The sequence below is a fragment of the Penicillium mononematosum genome, assembly GCF_028829835.1.
Source record: "Penicillium mononematosum strain IBT 11891 chromosome Unknown utg000005l:1.0-9366267.0:1.0-9372171.0, whole genome shotgun sequence".
Lineage (NCBI taxonomy): Eukaryota > Fungi > Ascomycota > Eurotiomycetes > Eurotiales > Aspergillaceae > Penicillium > Penicillium mononematosum.
In genome coordinates this window covers 3,346,307-3,365,998 of record NW_026643275.1, presented here as the reverse complement: position 1 = coordinate 3,365,998, position 19,692 = coordinate 3,346,307, and the positions used below count along the sequence as shown (strand labels likewise).

Here is a 19,692-nt window from a genome sequence, read left to right as displayed (position 1 = left end):
AGGCGGAATCCTCTTCAGTTGAAAGATCGAGAGAGGCGAAGACGAAAGCGCCTTCCAAAAGTTGGACTGACCGCCTTTGATATAGGGCTGTTTACTGTCCCGCAAATGTTATGGTCGCAGGACTTGACCCCTCCAAGCTCTCTAGCAATAACCCTGTTGGATTCCCTTTTCATAGGTTTCCATAGTCAATATTAATGAATATGACTGACTCATCGTTTGAAGCCCTTGCAGCACTTCAGCAGCTGGAGAAGAATGGCAAATTGAAGGACCGACTTGCGATCATTCGCATCAGCGACCCAATTTCCACTGAAGTTGGGGGATCTTACCCATCTCCCTCAAAAAGAAGCTCTGATGCTTCCCTCTCAAATTTCGACGATCCTACCCCTGCCTCGTTGGAGGCTGATCTTTCACATTACAAGGTCCGCGCGATGAACCCGAATACGGCGAATGCCTGCTGCAAAGACCAGTAGATACTGATGTTTTCGCGTAGGAACTATTCTCTAAGCTGCGATTCTCCTACCTCGAGCAAGTAACAAAGGAAAAGTTCTTGCGCGCCATTGTTGGCGACCCGCCTGTGATTGTCGGACATAATGAGAACATGGAACTGGAGACGCAACTAGCGGACGTGAAGGCCGAGCTCAAGGCACGGAAAGAAGACGCACGGATTATGATTGAGGAAATGGAGCAAATGGGCCGTGACTTGGCAAGCCGTAAGTGACCAATGACTGTGGAAGATGAACATGTTGACTGAAGCATCTGCCGCGCCATGACAGGTTACAAGAATGTCGAACTTCAAACTACACAGCTCTCAACGCTGCCTGCGTCAATCGAGAACCTCGAGTCAACCATCGCCGAGCTCCGCGCCAAGCAGATAGCCACAATGGATCCTTCGGATCCTAACAATACTTCCTCTTCGCAGAATCTCCCTCTTCCCGCGACCCTGGCTCTGTTGGCGGAACGTGAGGCAGAACTGGCAGCGTTGAATCGCCAGCTGGCTGCTGTACACAGCGCATTGCCTCGGAAGACCCGAGAGGCTGAGGCAGTAGAGAGAGAGCGTAGCGTGCTTGAGCGACGGAAGTCAGATGCGATCGCGCAAGCCCGCGAAGCCCAACGCAAGAAGCAGCAGGGTGAAAGTGATGGACTAGAAGAGATGGGACGTTGGTATAGGGGAGCAGAAGATACCTTGAAAGAATTGGTGGGGACCCAGACATGACAGTCTGTAGGCCAAGCCTAGGCTTGTGTACGATGACACGAGGGATTGAAGGATTGAGCTTATCTTAGGCTGGTGGGGATCGGGAAATGGCGTTTGGGATCTACTGTACATATATGGGTCCTACCTATAGATACCTACCTAGGTAGGTACTAATTCTAGATTACGAAAGCATGTGAATTGAATCATAAAATCGGGTTCCAAATTGAAGCCTTTCGGCTGTTTTAGATTCATTGTATTGCATGATCGTAGAACATGAGACGCTATGCAGTCATTTTGAACCTCCATGTTATGAAGGCGCCCCAAGCGAAACCCGACCGTACTCCATTTTTTGGGGAATATTCAGGAATAATTTATTCCTCCTCCTCCTCCTCGGCGTCCTCACCACCGGCGGCGGCAGCAGCCTTCTTGCGGCGAACGCGGCCGGGACGGCCACCACCGAAGGGAGAGGTGAGAGAGAAGTCGATGTGCTTCTGGGAGTCGAGGCGGACCATGAACGAGGGGACGTTGACGATCTGCTTGCCGACGCGGATGTGACGCTGCTTGATCAGGACACGGGCGTGGTGGATGGACTTGGCGAGACCAAGCTTGTAGACGCAGGTCTGGAGACGGCGCTCGAGGAAATCGTCAGCCTTGAGGGCAAGGACGTAATCGAGCTTCATGCGGCCCTCATCGAGCACACCGATGCGGACAAGACGGCGAATGAGGGCATTGCCTTCGAAGAGACGCTTGGGGTCCTTCTCGTCGAGAGTAAGGAGCTCACTGAAGATGAAAAATTAGCGCCAAGTCCACCAAATTTGAGACTTGTCTAGACTCGATCGCTCGAAGCCTCGCAAAATCACAGATTGTTCCTCGCACATACCGAGCAGCACGACGGATCTTGGAGAGGGTGAGCTGGACACGCCACACCTCGCGCTTGTTGCGCAGACCGAACTCGCCGACGGTCTTGAGTTCAGCATCACTATTGAAAAATTGTTAGGAATATGAATACGACATAACCAGAAGCACGCTTCTGATTAGTGGCCGGAGAATACTAACAGACGGGCCGACTCGAAGGCTGTGATGGAGTTAGCTTTTTAAACATCCAGATCGATACTTTCGAATTTCACTTACGGCGACGGGGGACCTTGTAGGTCTTGGAGGAAACGCGACTGCACGGGAATTGATTAGAACGGTGCGATGCCTTCGATTTTGTTTGATATACTCACGGGGCCATAGCTGCGGTTAGATGGGCGGAGGTTGTCGACGGGAGGTCGAAGGGTCAAGGATGAATTGAGAATTTGAGTGTGTGTGATGCGAGCCCTACCCTAGTCCTAATTGGGAAATACTATTATGTCAGCTGTTTATGTCATTGAGCCTCTCCACCCGTCTGGGCGCTGCATGCCCAGGTGGCTCCACTCTTAGCAACCTTCGAAATCGTCCTTCAATCACCTGGCGTGGATGCTCGTCTGCAGCTATTTCTTTTTTTATTGGTCATTTTCTTATTATACAATTGTGTTAATTACTTGCTTTATTTACTTTAACAGCTATTTAATTCGAGCCCAGCGTGAAATTTAGGATATTTTATGCATCGTTCTCTTGATGTTGCATGCAGATCATCAGAACTGGGGATTTACATTATGATTTCCTTCACCGTAACAAGCAGGCCAAGACGATATGGCCCAAAAGATCCGGGTCATCTTATCGGTCTTCAACTTCCATATTTCGCTCATCGGAATCAATGGTCAGCGGGCTAGATGCTCGATTTAGCCTTCTTTACTGACTGACTCGGCATCGTTTCCCATACATAGGCTTAACCTTGTCACCCTCGGACAAACTTCTAGTGACATTCAAGCTCTTTCGGTCTCGTAATTATACGTCCGAATTTCAGGGGTCCAATTCTTAAAGGGACCCTAAACTACGATATACTTAAGCCCCAGACGCCTAGTTATAGACCTCAGTTGGATAAGTATAGTAAAGTGATATGGCAACAGCAATATCATCCTCAAGGCACCGGGGTTAGAATGACAACTGTTCAGCAACTTGCAACACACGACCTTGGGCCAGTTATGGAATCTAGACTTATCGCGCAGCTCACATGTGTCCGAGCATCAGTGACTGTTCTGATTTTACTGCCATTCTTCGCCAAGTCAACTATTCCTAGTGAAACGAACCATGGAGGTCGAAAAGTCTGGGTACCGGATACCGGACCTGGCAATGGAAGGGTCCGGCGGTATGGTCAAAGAACGCCATTAGTACAGTCAGTGGGACCTCTGAAAAGAGACATGAAAAGACTACCGGAGAAGACTACCATCCCTAAGAAGACGAGACTTCTTATAGTAGTATATACCGGGCAGGCGGTATACAGGGCGGTATATCTAGGTATAAAGGTTTAGCCCAACTTTGGAATATTTCGGAGGTCCCACTGTATCTCTCTCGGCCAGCATATACCACCTGCGTGCTCGCCGTTTTTGATGTTTCATAACTAACTAGAGCGTGTCAGTCACTATACAGATGACTCTAAGCGCTGCAGAATGTAAATCCAGTAAGAGATTACAACAAAAGGGCAATCTCCAAAGGGGTGGCATGAATACGGAACTTGAAGAGAAAGGACGAGCGATGCATGCTCAAAACCTCAAAAGTCGAAGGGTTTGGGGGCAATTCAAGCTTTGATTGGCTAAAGATTAATTATTACGCTAATCCCAATTCAGAAAATAGCTTGAATATTCCAAAAGGGGGAATAGCGTAGCTCCAGGGCTTTAGCGAGAGTAACAGATCATGTGATGTCAATCCCACAAATTGTTATCCGACACTCTCGTTTTTCGTGTTGAAGGCCCCGTCGACAATTAACCACCAGCACCAACCACAACACCGCCGTCATGCCTCACTCGTACGGTCTGCGCGCCGGCACTCGGGTACGTTTTAATTCCCTTTACGACACACGTCTTTTTTTTTACACTGGGAGGACGAACTGGATCAACTGGATACGCCCTTGGGCCTCAGGGAGGATAAGTGCTAACGAGACGACGAACAGTATGCCTTCAGCCGTGGCTTCAAGGAGCACGGTATGATCCGTCTCTCCACCTACATGAAGACCTACCGGTACGCTCAAAACCCTCGAATTTCGAACGAACGACATTGAATTGGAATCTGACGGATATTTTTTATAGTGTTGGTGATATTGTCGACCTCAAGGTCAACGGTGCCGTCCAGAAGGGGTCAGTACAATTCCGAAACTTCCTCCATGCGCTCTCGCCCGACCGCCCACTGCGATCATACACCATGGGCAATGCGACACCCGGAAGAGAGGACGAAAATCTAACAGTTGAACAGTATGCCCCACAAGGTCTACCACGGTAAGACCGGTGTTGTCTACAACGTCACCAAGTCCGCCGTCGGTGTCATCCTCTACAAGAAGGTCGACAACCGCTACCTCGAGAAGCGTATCAGCGTCCGCATTGAGCACGTCCAGCACTCCCGCTCCCGTGAGGACTTCATCAAGCGCGTCAAGGAGAACGCCATCAAGAAGCGCGAGGCCAAGGAGAAGGGTGTCCACGTTCACCTGAAGCGTCAGGCCGTTGGTCCCCGTGAGGCCCACTTCGTCAAGCAGGCTGGCAACAAGCCCGAGACCGTCGTCCCCATCGCCTACGATACCCACATTTAAAGGGCTCGTTATGGAATTGGAACGGTGTGTGCGGTTGTTAGGTGTTTACTGGGTTTTCACTCCATTTTGCCTAGACTGAAATGGACTTTGATACATGAGACGAAGCGCAAAGGGTTTCGGATGCCCTGGCACATCTCTCGCCTGTGCATAGATTCCCCTGAATGAAACAAAATCAAAAAATTTCCGAGTTCATGTCAACTTTTTTCCCGGGCCCAGCATAACTCAGATTCGATATATTGTTCTAGGCCTATGGTCGTAGTGCTGTTCGTTCTCTTGGTTTTGATCAGCAGCAGCTCCATCTCAGGACCACTTACACTCTGGTCAAGCATGATTCCAGTCCTAGTGGTTATGCTTGCCGATTAGGTCTATATGTTATGAATGATTATTGATACTACGTCGTGGGAAGGATGTCTTCGCAAACTGCTATACATCTTCGAACCTTTCAGCCGCATTAGCTGTAGAATGACCGTTTTCCATTATCAAGCACGTCGATAAATTTCAGATGCCCGAATATGACATGTTCTCGGCCTAAATGTGAACTATCCGAAGTACTTACATCCATGGATGGTAGATTTGCCCCTTAGAAATGCGGCCTCCACAAGGCCCCGGGGGGGGAGAAAAAAAAGTCAGACCCGCCCAGGAAAGAAAATATTACGGACGAACTTCAACTCTTCTTTCTCTATATTCCCCTTTGAATTGTTATGATTTAATTCGCTTCCCATTGTACCTTATTCTAATTCTTTTCTTCTGTCTTTCCGGTCTTATCGGCACGCCCGGCATTTGCGCCTTCCTGCCGGTTCCTACTTACGTCCCACGATGACCTTCTCAACCACCGCAGCTCCCAGCTCTGCGCCGGCGCAACTAGGGAGCACATCTCCATCATTAAATAAAGATTTAATCCCACAATCCAGAGAAATGGGGGATGTCATTCCGAACCGGACACCGCCCGCTAGTCAGGAAAAGCCCGAAGCGAAGCCATTTGCACACTTCGTTGCTGGTGGGTATGTTTTCCCCATTCCTTTTGGTATCCATTCTAATTGGAAAATTATAGACTGGGAGGTATGACCGCGGCAACCCTGACTTCGCCGCTTGACGTCTTGAAGACGCGCCTACAGTCCGACTTTTACCAAGCGCAGCTACAGGCTCTGCGCGCCGCGAAACCTGCGCCCGCGCCGACTTCCAATGCCTTGGTGTCTCTTACCCGGACTGCTGGAATGCACTTCAGCGAAACCTTCCAGATACTCCGCTCAATACACGTTCACGAAGGATGGCGCGCGCTATTCAAAGGACTGGGACCGAACTTGATCGGTGTAGTGCCCGCACGCGCTATCAACTTCTACGTCTACGGAAACGGGAAACGTATCCTAAGCGATTACTTTGATTACCGAACTGCTGAACAGACTCCTATGGGGATTCACCTGGCCGCTGCGGCAATCGCTGGTATCGCTACAGGTACGGCGACCAACCCGATCTGGCTGGTAAAGACACGTTTGCAACTGGATAAGTCCAATGCGGAAATTGGAAAGAGTCGTCAATACCGCAACAGTTTCGACTGCATTAAACAAACTGTGCGTCACGAAGGTATCCGTGGTCTCTACCGCGGCCTATCCGCTTCCTATCTGGGTGTGACGGAGTCGTCTCTCCAGTGGGTGATGTACGAACAGATGAAAATGTATCTAGCCCGCCGTGATGCTCTCAAGCAAGCTGACCCGGCGTACGATTACACTTCATGGGATTCGGCGGAGCTGTGGGGAGGACGAATCACTGCGGCTGGTTTGGCCAAGCTGGTTGCAGCTGCTATCACCTACCCACACGAGGTCGTTCGAACACGTTTGCGTCAGGCACCGACCGTCTCGCTGGGCAATGGCAAGGTAGAGATGAAGTACACCGGCTTGGTGCAGTGCTTCAAGACTGTCTGGAAGGAAGAGGGAATGGTCGCTATGTATGGCGGCCTGACACCGCACTTGCTTCGTGTTGTTCCCTCCGCTGCGATTATGTTCGGAATGTGAGTTGCTTCAAGTTTACCGGGAGGCTCAATGAGGCTCAATATACTGACTATTTCACTAGGTACGAGTTCATTCTGCGAATGTTCGGCACAACATCGTAATCTGTCCTTTGCTGTCAACTCAACCCTGCCTTGCTTCTCAGCTTGCACCACCACTGTACAATATTTTGCTTCTTCGCGCTTTCCTCTCCGCTCCCTAAGTGACTAGAGAGTGACTCGGGAGTGCTTTTCTTTTGCTTGTTCTTATATTGTGTATAGAAGAGAAAATGGGCTACCTGCATGTGTACGGCGTATGCGATTTGGGGTCACATTAATAAACAGGCGTCTCTACTCCGACCTCGTCTACAAAAGCAAAAAGGTTTCTGCGTTGATTGGCTGTTTATTTGGGGTTTGCGATTCGGGGGCGAAGCTCCCTGGGCAATGCTTCTCTACTTTTTTTGCCACTCACAAGTGTGGCAGAGCAAGGAAAAAGAAAGGAAAGGTATATAATGACATAGAAACTGCCAATACATTTGTACTTTTTTCACTACCAGGGCCACAATAGTACGTGCAGACTGCATTGCATTGCAGAAGTTGTTGAATTGCACCGCCACCGCCACCCATAGCTCTCTCAAGCTACCCTGAAACGAATGACTCAGTCCAACTGAAATCAGCACGAGATCCAAGTCGGGCACCACTTAACTAAGGCAGCAGTGCTATACCCAGGCGACAAATGTACCCGAGCGCACCTGATCGGGCTACTCTAGCCAAGTCCCGGTGGTAGACTTCCTCTTTCCCGTGCCTAGCGAAGAAGAGCTACACTTGGCTTGGATTTTTCACTTTTCGCCCGTTTAATCCTCTGTATCTTCTGATCAAAGCGCCCGATGGTACGAAGTGCGGAGTACTGGCTTCCTAGATTGATGATTGGCTTGTTTATGTTCTTATATTGCGGGCGAACACCTAAGTAAAGAAGTGTATGGATGGATACCTCTAGATTTTTGTGCCCGATTGCCGTAATCGTGGAATATGCCCAACCTGGAAAGGTTCTAGGAGGTAAGATGGTCGATAGTCGGATATATACGAACACCCCCTTTGTATTTCAGACCCTGTTCGTGTGGCGTAAAAGGGCTATAAGTGGAGAGAACAGTATTATTACGATGTACAAAGTACATATTTTGTTTTGTTAACACATCTCGATCGGCCTAGACTGTCATGTTCTCGCCTAGACACAATGATCTTCGTGGCTTGGATCCTTCACCCATAACCTCAATACCTGCATTGACATCTAGATTCTTGACTTCCCAAAACACAACCTTAGAGCCTGGGCGTAAGTAAAAAGCAATAGTTCTGGCAGTAGCATATACTGCGCCCCGATATCTTGTTCCTAAGAATCTGTGACGTGAACAGCCACACATGGCAAGAATGAAATAGCAAGGAGTGTTTCTCAAACGTTTTTCTTCTCCTTTGATAGGGTAAATTCTCCGCGACCCGCATTCCACGGCTTAGACTTGAAGATCATACCCCTCGATTTTTACCATCGCAACATATAAGCGGTGGCAAACCACTCCCGTGGGTTTTTACATACAGATCGACTAGTCGCATACTTGGCTATCTTTTCTGAGGGACATGCCAGTGGCGACTCCGTAGTTTCTCGAACTATGCCTTTCTGACGCAGACTATATTGGAAATGGTGTAATAGAATTATTAGGATTTATACCCCTACACCGTACTTTCTACACACCCTATCAGGTGTGGAACGGGCTTGTGGGTTAATTTCAAGCAGACTGGTAAAGGTGAAGGTCGAGGTAAAATTCGGGCGTCTGGGCGAGCCTGTCACTGTACGGGCAAACATACACAGCATACGGAGTACACCCTAAAGGATTGCATAGGCCAAAGCATCTTGAATCATGAAGTCTAGGCTTGGGCGAGCACAGCCACACTGTTGCAGAGCTCCACAGCAGTTCATGCCGACATTTAGCGTTAGAGTGAGATGTACGGAGTAGGTATAGCGTATTACCTTCAACTGGGGTCCGTCCACTAGTCTGTCAGTGGAGATTTAAGAATAATGGATTCACGTACAATATATACTTCGATTGTACCTTACTTGGATTGTTACTTATCAGCCACTGCCGAGTTGACGTATAATACTCAAGCGCCTGGTGACATGCAGCCCGGGTATGGAAGATCGGCAGGGCGGATGTAATGGGTTAAATGAACCTAGGTTTTATTGCTACCACTCCCACAGATGACCTTTGCCCGATACATGCCCAGGGGCGACTCAATGGGCCGGTGGGCTATTATTTCTAACCTGTATACTATTGGTGGCTTTACGTACGAATTGACCCTCTATGTGACTTTTCCCCCTTCGCCGTTTCCTTTTCAGAGTAAAAGAGGGAAAGAGAGTGGGAAGCTATATCAGCTTCTGAGCTTCTGGTCTAGCGCGATGCTCAGCACTATGCTGACCTCGGGATTTTCGATACGTTCTTAAGTGTCTACGTATAGGATCTGGCAGTCCGATCGTAGATCCCCCCGCCGTTTTCTTTTGAACAATATCGTCACCGCCGCTGCTCTGCCTCCATACTAAGGCTTACACCTTAAAACCCCAAACCAGGGCGAACGCCTTCGCACCCGGGTTCTTTCGCAGGCAACAAGATGATCAAGACCAGAACCCTTTGGTTTATAACGCTTGCGTTCCCCCTTTCTGAGGAGTCTTTGAATCTACCCTCTTCAGACTCACAGCTCGTGTCTTCTACCTCTGCGAAAGTCCGCACCGGCAATTATTGAACTACTTTCTCTTACATTGCCATTAAGTAGCTTCCCTAGCTACTAGATTTTTTTCAATCCATTTGATTCCCTCCTTGAAGTACTGTTCACCGCTGCTTCAAAGCTAATTTCTGTGCTTAATCGCCAAAATGAGCTCCAATAAGTAAGCCGGCTAGTTTGATAGCACATACCGTCGATACCCGCACTCCCCAATACCCTCAATCCTCAACTCAGTCGTCATTGATGTTATTCAACAAAAAGATTCTATTGTACGCCTTCTGATATTATCTGCTAACCTTGGCTTTCTCCCAGAGGCTCGTCATCCGACTTCCTCACTGCTAAAACCCACGGCACCACTAGCAAAGGCACCACTTCCCCCAGCCAAAATGTCGCGTCGCAGACGTCTGTGTTCGCCTCCAATTCCGGATCGCAGAAGGGAAGCTCATATATGCTTGCGGCATGGGCTGGGGCACCCGTCTCGTCGGAGCCGTGGTCATCGACCAAAGCCGCCTACTTCCCCACGCGTTAGGGTTTGCCCGTCGGTGTTGGGATTGGGTTTTGGATTTTGTATCAGCGTATTGTATGTACAAGGGTTTCCGGGGGGAGTTCGGTGGCGACCGAGATCGGAGCTTGGTTTCATGTTTGGGGTATATCTTAGAAAGGAAAGACTTAGACTACGGAGTAGTTAACGGTTTGGGGGAGTGGGGTTCTGGGGCTTGATGATCATCTATCACTCTTGTTGACTTTTCTTTCGTTCTATTTGCTTCTGTTCTCCCTTTTCCGGTTTTCCTTTATTCCTTTTTTACCTTCTTACGGACATAGAGAAATATCATATCGTACTATACTATCTACATAGTTAGCCCTGGAGTATTTCCCCTGCCGGGTGGGGTTTACCTACCTAGGTATCTAACTGCCGCCGCTTTTAGGTACCTAGGTATGAGGCTCAGAGTCAGGCTTAGTAATTCTCAGTAGTCCGGGCTCAGACTCACTACCTAGGTAAGCTGCTTAATCCCACTAAGCGTTGGCGCTTACCTAGGTAAAATGTGCTCAGACATTGTGACTAGTCGCCCACTGATTATTTGGAGGTTGAGTAGAGACATCTACTAAGCACTTAGTCTACTCTTAACCTATTACGTAAAGGAGCACTCGGCCCCACCTATGCTGTCTATAGAACTACCAAGTTCTGTGCCGATGGACCCACTGCATCTGTTTATGACGAACGAGGGGGGAAGGGAGGGGGTGTACCAGACATATAGTGCATAGCTCTCACAGCCCCGGCCATGGGACGAAGTACTTAACCGGGCAGCAACACGTTGCCTAGATACACATTTTTCACTCCGGCCGCGTGTTCGGTTACCTTTATGCTTTATGATGCATTCGCTTGCTCTCTGAGACCTCCATCTCGTCGACAACCCTACAGTTGAGTTGTGTGGCGTGTTAATAGCTGGATCGATCCGTCTGCTCTGTCAGACTGCCGTCTCTATATATGCAGTAGGGTCGGATCAACACAACGATAGATAAGTCGGAAAGAAAGACATAGTATTCCTAACGAGCGACAAGTCTACTCTAACCCTTGTATAGACATAGCTTAGGAATAATATTCCAAGCATCATGAAGCACTACGGGAAGCACTCTGGCAAGCGATTCCCATAGATTACAAGCCAGCAAAGGTTTAGCACGGTGCTCCTTGAACAGCAACACCCCAGCCTTTCTCATCCATCAGTCGTCCTTTGACTCCGGAGTCGTTTCCACAGGTATCTAGCACCGCCTGTGTGGCATCCGCCAAGACTCCCCAATTCTGCAGTGTGTGATCCTTGCCGTCCTATGACATAGTTAATAACCCACTCTCGTTTATATAGGTGATAGACGATGTTTCAGGTGATACTCACATCGGCGCAAAGATAGATGCCCGAGCCCCAGGAGCAGCTAACCCGGTTGCACTTATTAGCTTCAGCAGTAGGTTGACCGCTAAGCCCGCGGATGTAGGAAATCCCAGATTCGATTGCACCCTTATCAGCATAGTCGTGGTCCACGTTGCACATAATTTTGGCGCCGAGTGCCTATCAATGAGCTGTATTAGTATCCTCTTGATGGCACACTGTTTATGCAACGAGAGATCTTTACCTGGGTAGAAAGGGCACCAAGGATGAACAAAGTCGACTGCCACTTCATAGTTGCGAAATATCGGTTTGGATGCTTGTGTATTTACTTAAGTTTCTTGCGAGAATGGTTAATGATGGAGTCATGATATCGATTCTCATGCCTCCTATTTATGCTTCTCTGCTTAACAACTTCAGGCTTGCTCTTAATTCAGGCGTGCCACGATATTCCCAGTTCAGGCATGCCACGATATTCTCAGGTCAGGCGTGCCATAATGCTCAAGTCAGGCGTACACGTTCAATTAAGGTAAACACTGCATCTAGAACTGCGGAACCCAGACCTGCGTCGGAAACATACGCTTTTTCCTGTACCAAGAGGATGAAAGAATGCGAAGGCTGTCTTGGCAGGGGCTTACCAGGGAATTGGTGGGTGGGTGCAAGGCATAATTAGGCCGTATATCTTCATCGAGGTTAGGGCGATACCTCTCCCGAAGAAGGGGAGCCACGTCCTCGCAAGGACCAATGGAAGACATGTTCTGCCGATTCGTCTATGTCGCCCATTTCGGCCGTGTCAGCCAAATTGTCTCTACACCAATCTAAGCAAGTCTACACCGGTTCCGTTCGATATGCCATTGCCTCTCCCATTTAGGTTGGCAACTCAAGCACAGCAAACCAATGAGATACACTCGGAATTTGAGAATAACAATACCGAAGCCAGAGTAAACTGGCATAGTAAGGATGGCAGCAGGGCATCAATTTACACTCCAAGAAATGTCACGTGGATTAGGTTTTGCATGGAAAGAGGTCTCTTTCACAATTGATTGCCAGGTGATTCTATACCTGGCGGCTATAGGCATCATTTTCCGCAACTGTTGTAATGGTAGATGGTCATTCACCCTGGTATATTACCCCTTAAGGCTCCATATCGCTTCTCCCAGGGATCGGGAATAAGGCATGAATGGGAGTATGCGTTATTCCTTAAGCCCGAAGCATGTTTTCATAAGCTGAAAGCATTTAGAAGTAGATGGTGGGGGAAGGTGGGGGCAATAGGAAATGCACTAGCCCCGCTGGTGGGGGTCGTGTAGCGAACTACTACCCGCCACGACGCTGGAATAAGCTGCGCAGACTTTGATTATATCCAATCATGGCTCTTCCCACCATCAGCTCATGCAGGATTGCCGATCGTACCTCCTGGTAAGGGACGATCATTGAAGGATGGGCATGGTAGTGGATGGTGGCTACGAGATAACTAGATTTGGGGATTAGATCAGTTGAAGCAATGCACTGAGGACGGTCAAAGCGACTTGGCGACGACTGAGATGTGAAATCAGATGACGTGGTACTTTGCTTGCCAAGTTCAGCTCACCCCGTTGGGGGGCCTTAAAGGACTTTTACGCCAGGTCTCGGACCTTTAGATATCTTCAACATATCTTCAACTCCATCCCAGCTGTTTCCCTTTGAAGGTATATTCAAGTCCTATAATCGCTCTGAATCGCTACACTATGCCCCGTGAAAATATCGAATTCCAAACGGCCGACCATGTCACCTTGCGAGGTTGGTTCTTTCGGCCGTCAATGGAGCCACTCGAAACAAGGCTGCCTTGCCTGGTCATGTCTCATGGGTTCTCAGCCTTGAAAGAAATGGGACTTGACGCGTTTGCAGAATATTTTACTCTAAATCTGCCCATCAGCTGTCTAGTATATGACAACCGAGGATTTGGTGACAGTGACACGAAGGAAGGCCAGCCTCGGCAGGAGGTTCTTCCCAGCCAACAGGCCAGCGATATATCAGACGCCATCACCTATGCGCAGTCTAGAGCCGACGTTGACCCTAACCGCATTGGTATCTGGGGAAGTTCTTACAGCGGTGGACATGTACTGTATGTTGGAGCAGTTGACCGGCGTGTCAAGGTGGTGCTCTCCCATGTTCCTTTCACCGATGGGTGGGAGACCTTGAATCGTCTCTTGCCGTCCGACGCAATAGATGGAGTAAACAAAGCATTTCAAGAAGGTATGGAAGTCCTTTACGTGAGATGGCATGCACGATTCCCTGATGTTTCATTAGACCGATTGGCCCGGGCTGCAGGTAAACCCGCTGGGATGATACCAGTGGTAGATGAAGACCCTCTAAAACCATCTACACTTCCTACACCGGATAGCTATCAGTTCTTCAGTGCGTGGGAAGCCAAGTCAAACTGGAAGAACGAGACCACGCTGAAAAGGTAAAATTCATTTCCCACTATAGTCGATCTAAGTAACATGACCCTAATACTGGTATCTGATTAGCGTCGAGGCGGCTCGTGGGTACAATCCTGCTGCACATATCCACCATATCTCACCAACCCCGCTGTTGTTGACAGTGGCGGAGAACGATGTCGTGGCTCCGACTGATATTGCTCTGGATGCGTATTCTCGGGCGGGAGAGCCAAAGAAACTGCAGATCTTCCCGGGTGGTCATTTTGATGGTTATGCCGGTGAAGGCTTCGAACACAACGCATCAGTCCACGCAGACTTTCTGAAAGAGCATTTGGTTGGATAACTTCTGTTTAGCAAGGATTCCATGAATGGTATCAATGGGAATTAGCGGTCAGATGAACATTCGTGAGCCCAAGCGGGTCAGACCGCTCAGGGGCGTGCTCAAATCCACTTATTAATCAAAAAGCGGCAAGGCCTGAGCACCAAACGGAAAGGATAAGTCAAGTAGTTTGCAGAATCTCCGTAATCAAGTACCAATTTGAGGAGTGGGGCTTGTTAAATTTCCGTCCTGTTTGCTTTCGTTCGCTTTTCTTTTCCTCTTATAGGGACATGGGCGGGAGATTAACGAATACCGTACGAGGCATATACAAATTCACTTTTTTCCCCCTCCCCGGACCTAGGCAAGGCAATAGTAGTGGGGCGTTGCACGAGTTGTTGCAGGGTTATCATTCTGTTACCAGGCCAGAAATGAGACATGACTCTATGTATCTTGATCAACATTCCAAGCAAGTCAGTAAAGTAAGTCGAAGTGTCGTTCAACCTTTGCATTCAAACTAGATGAGCCATGGTACATACGTAGATTGAGGCTCTCGGACTGTCCCGTTCCCCACTTGATCCAAACAAACTAGTAACTTTATATTGTGTTGCCACGGAGTACTCCGTCCACAGCTACTGCAATCAGAAACATTTCCCTCTTTATAGTTGTTTTCTTTCTCCCACCCCACCCCGCTGTATGTGTAATCGTTTGTACCCAAATAACGGGTCTGATTTCTTAATGTCTACCTCGTCTGCGCGGCTCCATTTTCCCTAGGTCTTGACACAACTTCCAAATAATTAATGACAGAAATCAACGTCTGGTGAAAGGGCAAAGTAATGATGCTTAGTGGCGAGTATCACCAGTAAATGGATTATAGGCGGAGGACAAAAGTACAGTCGGGTATGATTGTCATCCGAGCACAAGATAGGTTAATTGGCACAGGAACGTACAGGAAAGGGGAGATTGGGCTTGCCGTTGAAAATTCTTTAAAGCTGAACTCGAGCTTAATAAAAAGGCCTGTTTGCTTTCCAGCCATTCATATATTTGGAGGGGAGGTGGTTGAATTATCCTGAGCAACCCTGCAAGAGTAGTCCTGATGATGCAGGCAGGTTCTAGGTTTTTACGTTTTCAATCACCTGGTCCTGGACTTTATTCTCCCAGTTTTCCCAAAAAGGGCTCTAAGCCCCAAGGATCTTGCTTCACCTCCAGGGGTGTGGATGGTGGGATTTCAGTCTTTTCATTCATTACATCTCGCCTTCCCAAGCCCCCTACTACTTTCCCCGCTCTTGCCATCCCAAAATAGTCTGTTTCCGCATCCAAAACTTCGCCCCAAAATCTCTCAAACACCACGGACGTAAATTGTCCGCGCGGGTAGGTTGCCCAGCGGTTGTTCCGACAATGCTGAAGTCCGTGTGTTGTAGAGTCCATCAGATTGAAATGATATTTCTGCATGATCCTTTGGATTCGAGCGTGGTTGGCGGGTGACTTCGATCGTTATTTTATTTTCTCGATTATTATTTTCCACCGTCCTATTGCATCGCATTCATTGGCTGATTCGTGTCCCTTCAACGACGGAGCCCAAGCATCGGAGTTCCTCAAGGCCAAATAAATCCTCCCGGTGCATTAACCATTTGGGTGGAAATATCCTAACTTTCTGTTTTTCATTCCGAAGCACTGGTAACGGGTGAAATCAAGGTTAATTCGGAGATTTTGACTCCGACTGGATTTCATACTGCCAATTGCCGCTCATTGTTGGTCAGTAGATAGGGTCGATCTGCCTGCATGATCGGTATTACCCTGATAGAATACCTTTTTTTAATTGTCTCCGACGGTCATTTCAACCCCATTGAATTCCGTTTCTCTTGGCATTTATTCCATCTTTCTCTATCCACTGTGATGTGATCGCTTAACCATATTCGAACAATGGTGGGTACCCACGTCACGTTCTTGCCCGAACCCCCGATGTCCACTCTAGATTCTGTCGAAATAGATTTGCCGATGATCTGCACTAACCAAAGCCACACGTGAGGAGGCTGCTAATATGTAAGATAATGAAAAAGTCCCTCATATATTATTTTCCAAGCACTGCCTCAATCCTCCCCCGCGAATTTCCAAAGTATGGAGGAATACAAGAGTTGTATAACTCTCAACATGTATACCCTAAGAGTAATATTTCTTTTTCTCCAGCATGTGGGACTAAAAGATCCGGTCTTGTAGACATTGAAAAACCCGACCGTTTTACACGTATTCCTTTGAATTGTGGGAGTTAAGAGTATACAAGCTGCCATTGGTGGCCCCAGAACTGGAGCAGTCCGCACAAGGCAACAAGGCGATCGCCTCATTACTGTTCTCTCTACTCCGTACAAAGTACGGAGTACTGTCTTCCTCCATTGCTTCCAAGATTGGGCCGAATCACTTGAAATCTTTTAGTAATCGCTTCCACTTGGAGACTGTGATCCCACGCGTTTCAAGTCTTCTACTCCCGGCAACGGTTCCTTGATCCGACACTCGTTTCGACCCAATCTCCCTCTCTCCCCTTTTGGGGATTATTTTATTTCGTTTTATTTTTAATATTTTTTAAATATTTTTAATATTCTTTTGCCTGGGTGATGAGGAGACATACTTCTGTACTTAAAACCGGTTCCTCTTTTTCTTCGACGAAACTTACCTTTTTGTTCAACTTTGAGCGCCATTTTCTTTGCCCTGATATCATTTACCTCCTCAAGAAGACTTGTTCACAATGAATTCTAATTTCAATTTCAATAATGAGGAGGTTGATGAGACAATGCAGTGGCCTGGGCCTCCTGGCTCCTTTACCTCATCCGAAGGGTTTACTGGGACAGACAATGATCGAGTGGGTGCCCATCCAGAGACCACAGCTTCAAGGTACTAATACTTGACCAGGGCTATGGATATTATCATACGGGAACTTCCTCCTCGGCAGACTTAACAAGCTTAACGAGTTCGGAGGCCTACCCACAAGATTCCGGATGGATGAACATCGATCCTTTCAGTCAAGTGCGAGAAACTCCACAACAATATGACAGTGATCTGGCTGGTATTGATCCGAGATATTACTTGGAGGACGAAAACAATATCCCCCAAAGCCTAGCGGAAGATCTAGGAAGCTCAACTATCACTCAACGACCAGCAGAGGATCCAAGTGAGAGTACTGTCCTTCCCGTGGGAGGGTTGGATCGGACCACAATCGGAATACCAAATCCCGCACCTTTTTCTCTGCAACCTCCAACCCAGCCTTCCCTTGAAGGTATCGTGGGCCAGGTGGTTACCACCTATAGAGCTCTCATGTCTGACCAGGCATGTAGTCCTGATCAAATTTCTCAAGGGCTGCAAAACCTTGAAACGATCAAGTACTTCTTTCATACAAAGCTCCCGGCATCTCCTATTTCAATTGCGTCTTCAGAACCGGATACACGAGATAAGCCGTCGTTTCGATGTTGGCAATGTGATCCTCAGAAAAAGAAAGCAACCTTTCCAAGTTTTGGTGCCTTTAAGAGACATTTGACTATGCATGGTATACTCGACTGCGAGTGGCGCTGTACTTACTGCGACATAACCCTCCACCGGCGAGATAGGATGCGTAACCACCTCATTCACGTCCACAACAAATTCAATCTGCTCCCGGCTGATGTGGAGGCAACTTCGAGTGAGGTATCCCCCTCCAACCAACTGCCCCATCCCCATTTGTCTCGATAGGACACCTTCTTGGGCTGTCTATTTCGAGCACATTAAGAGCCACTGTCTCGTATCCTCTGCTTCGGGGAATGCCTCTACCAGCGGCGATCGTTCTGATCACGGTGACAATGGTGGCGGGAACGGCAATAGGCATGGTCATGGCTCTTCTTCGGCCGGACCCAGCAATTCGAACAGAGGATCGCAATCTAGCCAATCAAATAACCGGACTGGGGGTGCTCCTTACCCCAGCGCGAGCTTCGGAGGCTTCAGAAACAGGGGCAACGTGCGTCCTGGTCCCATCTCGCACTCTGCCTCTGATTATCAGCTCAACACCAGCCGTCGTCAAAGCGCTACTGAAGCCATTGAACAAATTTCAATCGACGACTTACTTCGATCACCTGGGTCCGGGGCAGCTCACCTCCCCAGAGGAGCTAGTGGACAACCTAATAACCTCCTGCCCCCACAAGACCCCCGATTGTCACGGGGCAATCATTCGAGCAAGCGTAAGCGCCAGGACAAACAGAAAGAGCCAACAGACGAGCAAGCCCCTAGTTCGAACAAATGCAGACGATGTAATCACGACATGGCCAAATGTCGCCACTGCAAATCTGTTGATAGTTGCCACAAATGTGGTGACGTGCCCAGGAGTGGTATCCAAGTTGGGGCATCCTCGACAACGCCTGCGCAAGCCCTCCCAGATGCATCTTCTGCCATAATCAACTTGAACGAATCCTACCTTAACCCTGAAGCATTGGCGAACTTTGCAACGCCCCAGAACATGCCCACCCAACTTCCTCCTTATTACAACCCCAACGAGGTTATGCACTTCTTCGACCCGCAATCATTTGGCGATATGACCAACACATTCATGGACGATACATTCCCAAATGATCCTTTCATCAGGGTGGCCATGGATGTTGTCAGCCACCCACCTTTGAGAGATCTCGGCGACAAGATCCAAGAGTCGCCTGTATTTGAAAGTGATACCAAGTTACTTCACAGCATTGGACTCGGCACATTGATTGGCCCGCTCTCCGCCAGAAGACAACCCATGCAACCAAAAGCGAAAGCCTCCAGTGGTCCGGCTCCAGGATCATACACAGACCTCAGAAACCTTGGATCACCATCCATTCTAGGAGCTCTCCAGCCGGTATCTCGTTGCCAATGCCCATGTGTAACCGTCCCAACTGTCGACTACGAAGCCCACGCAAGCCTCCAATTATCGCCCGACGAACGCGTCGAGATGGCATTCAAGATGACCCCCGCACGTGAATCCAGCCATCCGCTCCGCACCCGGGTGCGAGTCTTCGTGAAACTTTTTAGTCTCCGCGCGTCGGCAGCACGGTCAAACACAAAGCAGCAGAGGACTCGTTCTATCTCATCTGACACTACTGACGAGGATGCCGAGTCTGATACCGATCCAGACCAAGGGCTTACTCCCACCTCGCCTTCCGGTTCCGAGATCACTCCACTCCTCTACTGGACCGAGGATATCCAAGACTGGTCATTCAGCTTTGACATCAAGTGGGCTATAACGAAACTAGCCCAGTGGACCAGCGGCATAGATGCCGATTCGTGCCAGAAACTACTTCTCTCTGATCCTGGCCATATACTGGACTTGATGTCTATGTATATTGTGTACAAGTTCAAGATTTCTTGGCTTTTGATGGGTCGTAATGGGCTCAGTGTGTTTTTGAGCATCTAAAAGCACCCTGTTACCCCTACTTATACCCCATATCTCTGCCCTCATGTTTGATACCCTCTAAGACCTTGTAAGGTTACTTAT

General features: G+C 48.6%; 8 protein-coding genes across 8 annotated transcripts; 6 read left to right on the top strand and 2 right to left on the bottom strand.

Annotated features, from left to right (window-relative positions):
• Nucleotides 1–200: 200 nt before the first annotated feature.
• On the top strand, nucleotides 201–1,213 carry N7519_009390 (uncharacterized protein; the record flags this gene model as incomplete). The annotated part of the gene is made up of 3 exons (XM_057296163.1): nucleotides 201–419; nucleotides 491–710; nucleotides 774–1,213. The coding sequence occupies 3 exons, from the start codon at nucleotides 201–203 to the stop codon at nucleotides 1,211–1,213; spliced, it is 879 nt and encodes a 292-aa protein (XP_057144045.1).
• Nucleotides 1,214–1,563: 350 nt separating this feature from the next.
• N7519_009389 (40S ribosomal protein uS4) lies at nucleotides 1,564–2,426 on the bottom strand (the record flags this gene model as incomplete). Its single annotated transcript, XM_057296162.1, has 5 exons — nucleotides 1,564–1,972; nucleotides 2,073–2,171; nucleotides 2,249–2,267; nucleotides 2,324–2,361; nucleotides 2,419–2,426. The coding sequence occupies 5 exons, from the start codon at nucleotides 2,424–2,426 to the stop codon at nucleotides 1,564–1,566; spliced, it is 573 nt and encodes a 190-aa protein (XP_057144044.1).
• A 1,642-nt stretch (nucleotides 2,427–4,068) lies between these two features.
• On the top strand, nucleotides 4,069–4,853 carry N7519_009388 (60S ribosomal protein eL21; the record flags this gene model as incomplete). The annotated part of the gene is made up of 4 exons (XM_057296161.1): nucleotides 4,069–4,104; nucleotides 4,224–4,291; nucleotides 4,360–4,407; nucleotides 4,523–4,853. The coding sequence occupies 4 exons, from the start codon at nucleotides 4,069–4,071 to the stop codon at nucleotides 4,851–4,853; spliced, it is 483 nt and encodes a 160-aa protein (XP_057144043.1).
• Nucleotides 4,854–5,669: 816 nt separating this feature from the next.
• On the top strand, nucleotides 5,670–6,960 carry N7519_009387 (putative mitochondrial carrier protein (Rim2); the record flags this gene model as incomplete). Its single annotated transcript, XM_057296160.1, has 3 exons — nucleotides 5,670–5,854; nucleotides 5,905–6,858; nucleotides 6,921–6,960. 3 exons carry the CDS (start codon nucleotides 5,670–5,672, stop codon nucleotides 6,958–6,960), a joined length of 1,179 nt encoding a protein of 392 aa, XP_057144042.1.
• A 2,789-nt stretch (nucleotides 6,961–9,749) lies between these two features.
• On the top strand, nucleotides 9,750–10,129 carry N7519_009386 (uncharacterized protein; the record flags this gene model as incomplete). Its single annotated transcript, XM_057296159.1, has 2 exons — nucleotides 9,750–9,763; nucleotides 9,913–10,129. 2 exons carry the CDS (start codon nucleotides 9,750–9,752, stop codon nucleotides 10,127–10,129), a joined length of 231 nt encoding a protein of 76 aa, XP_057144041.1.
• A 1,143-nt stretch (nucleotides 10,130–11,272) lies between these two features.
• Nucleotides 11,273–11,772, bottom strand: N7519_009385 (uncharacterized protein; the record flags this gene model as incomplete). Its single annotated transcript, XM_057296158.1, has 3 exons — nucleotides 11,273–11,422; nucleotides 11,490–11,660; nucleotides 11,725–11,772. The coding sequence occupies 3 exons, from the start codon at nucleotides 11,770–11,772 to the stop codon at nucleotides 11,273–11,275; spliced, it is 369 nt and encodes a 122-aa protein (XP_057144040.1).
• A 1,429-nt stretch (nucleotides 11,773–13,201) lies between these two features.
• On the top strand, nucleotides 13,202–14,237 carry N7519_009384 (alpha/beta hydrolase; the record flags this gene model as incomplete). Its single annotated transcript, XM_057296157.1, has 3 exons — nucleotides 13,202–13,709; nucleotides 13,764–13,920; nucleotides 13,985–14,237. 3 exons carry the CDS (start codon nucleotides 13,202–13,204, stop codon nucleotides 14,235–14,237), a joined length of 918 nt encoding a protein of 305 aa, XP_057144039.1.
• Nucleotides 14,238–16,950: 2,713 nt separating this feature from the next.
• N7519_009383 (putative C2H2 zinc finger domain protein) lies at nucleotides 16,951–19,611 on the top strand (the record flags this gene model as incomplete). The annotated part of the gene is given in 3 exon segments (XM_057296156.1): nucleotides 16,951–17,064; nucleotides 17,115–17,917; nucleotides 17,928–19,611. The coding sequence occupies 3 exon segments, from the start codon at nucleotides 16,951–16,953 to the stop codon at nucleotides 19,609–19,611; spliced, it is 2,601 nt and encodes an 866-aa protein (XP_057144038.1).
• Between the last annotated feature and the right edge of the window lie 81 nt (nucleotides 19,612–19,692).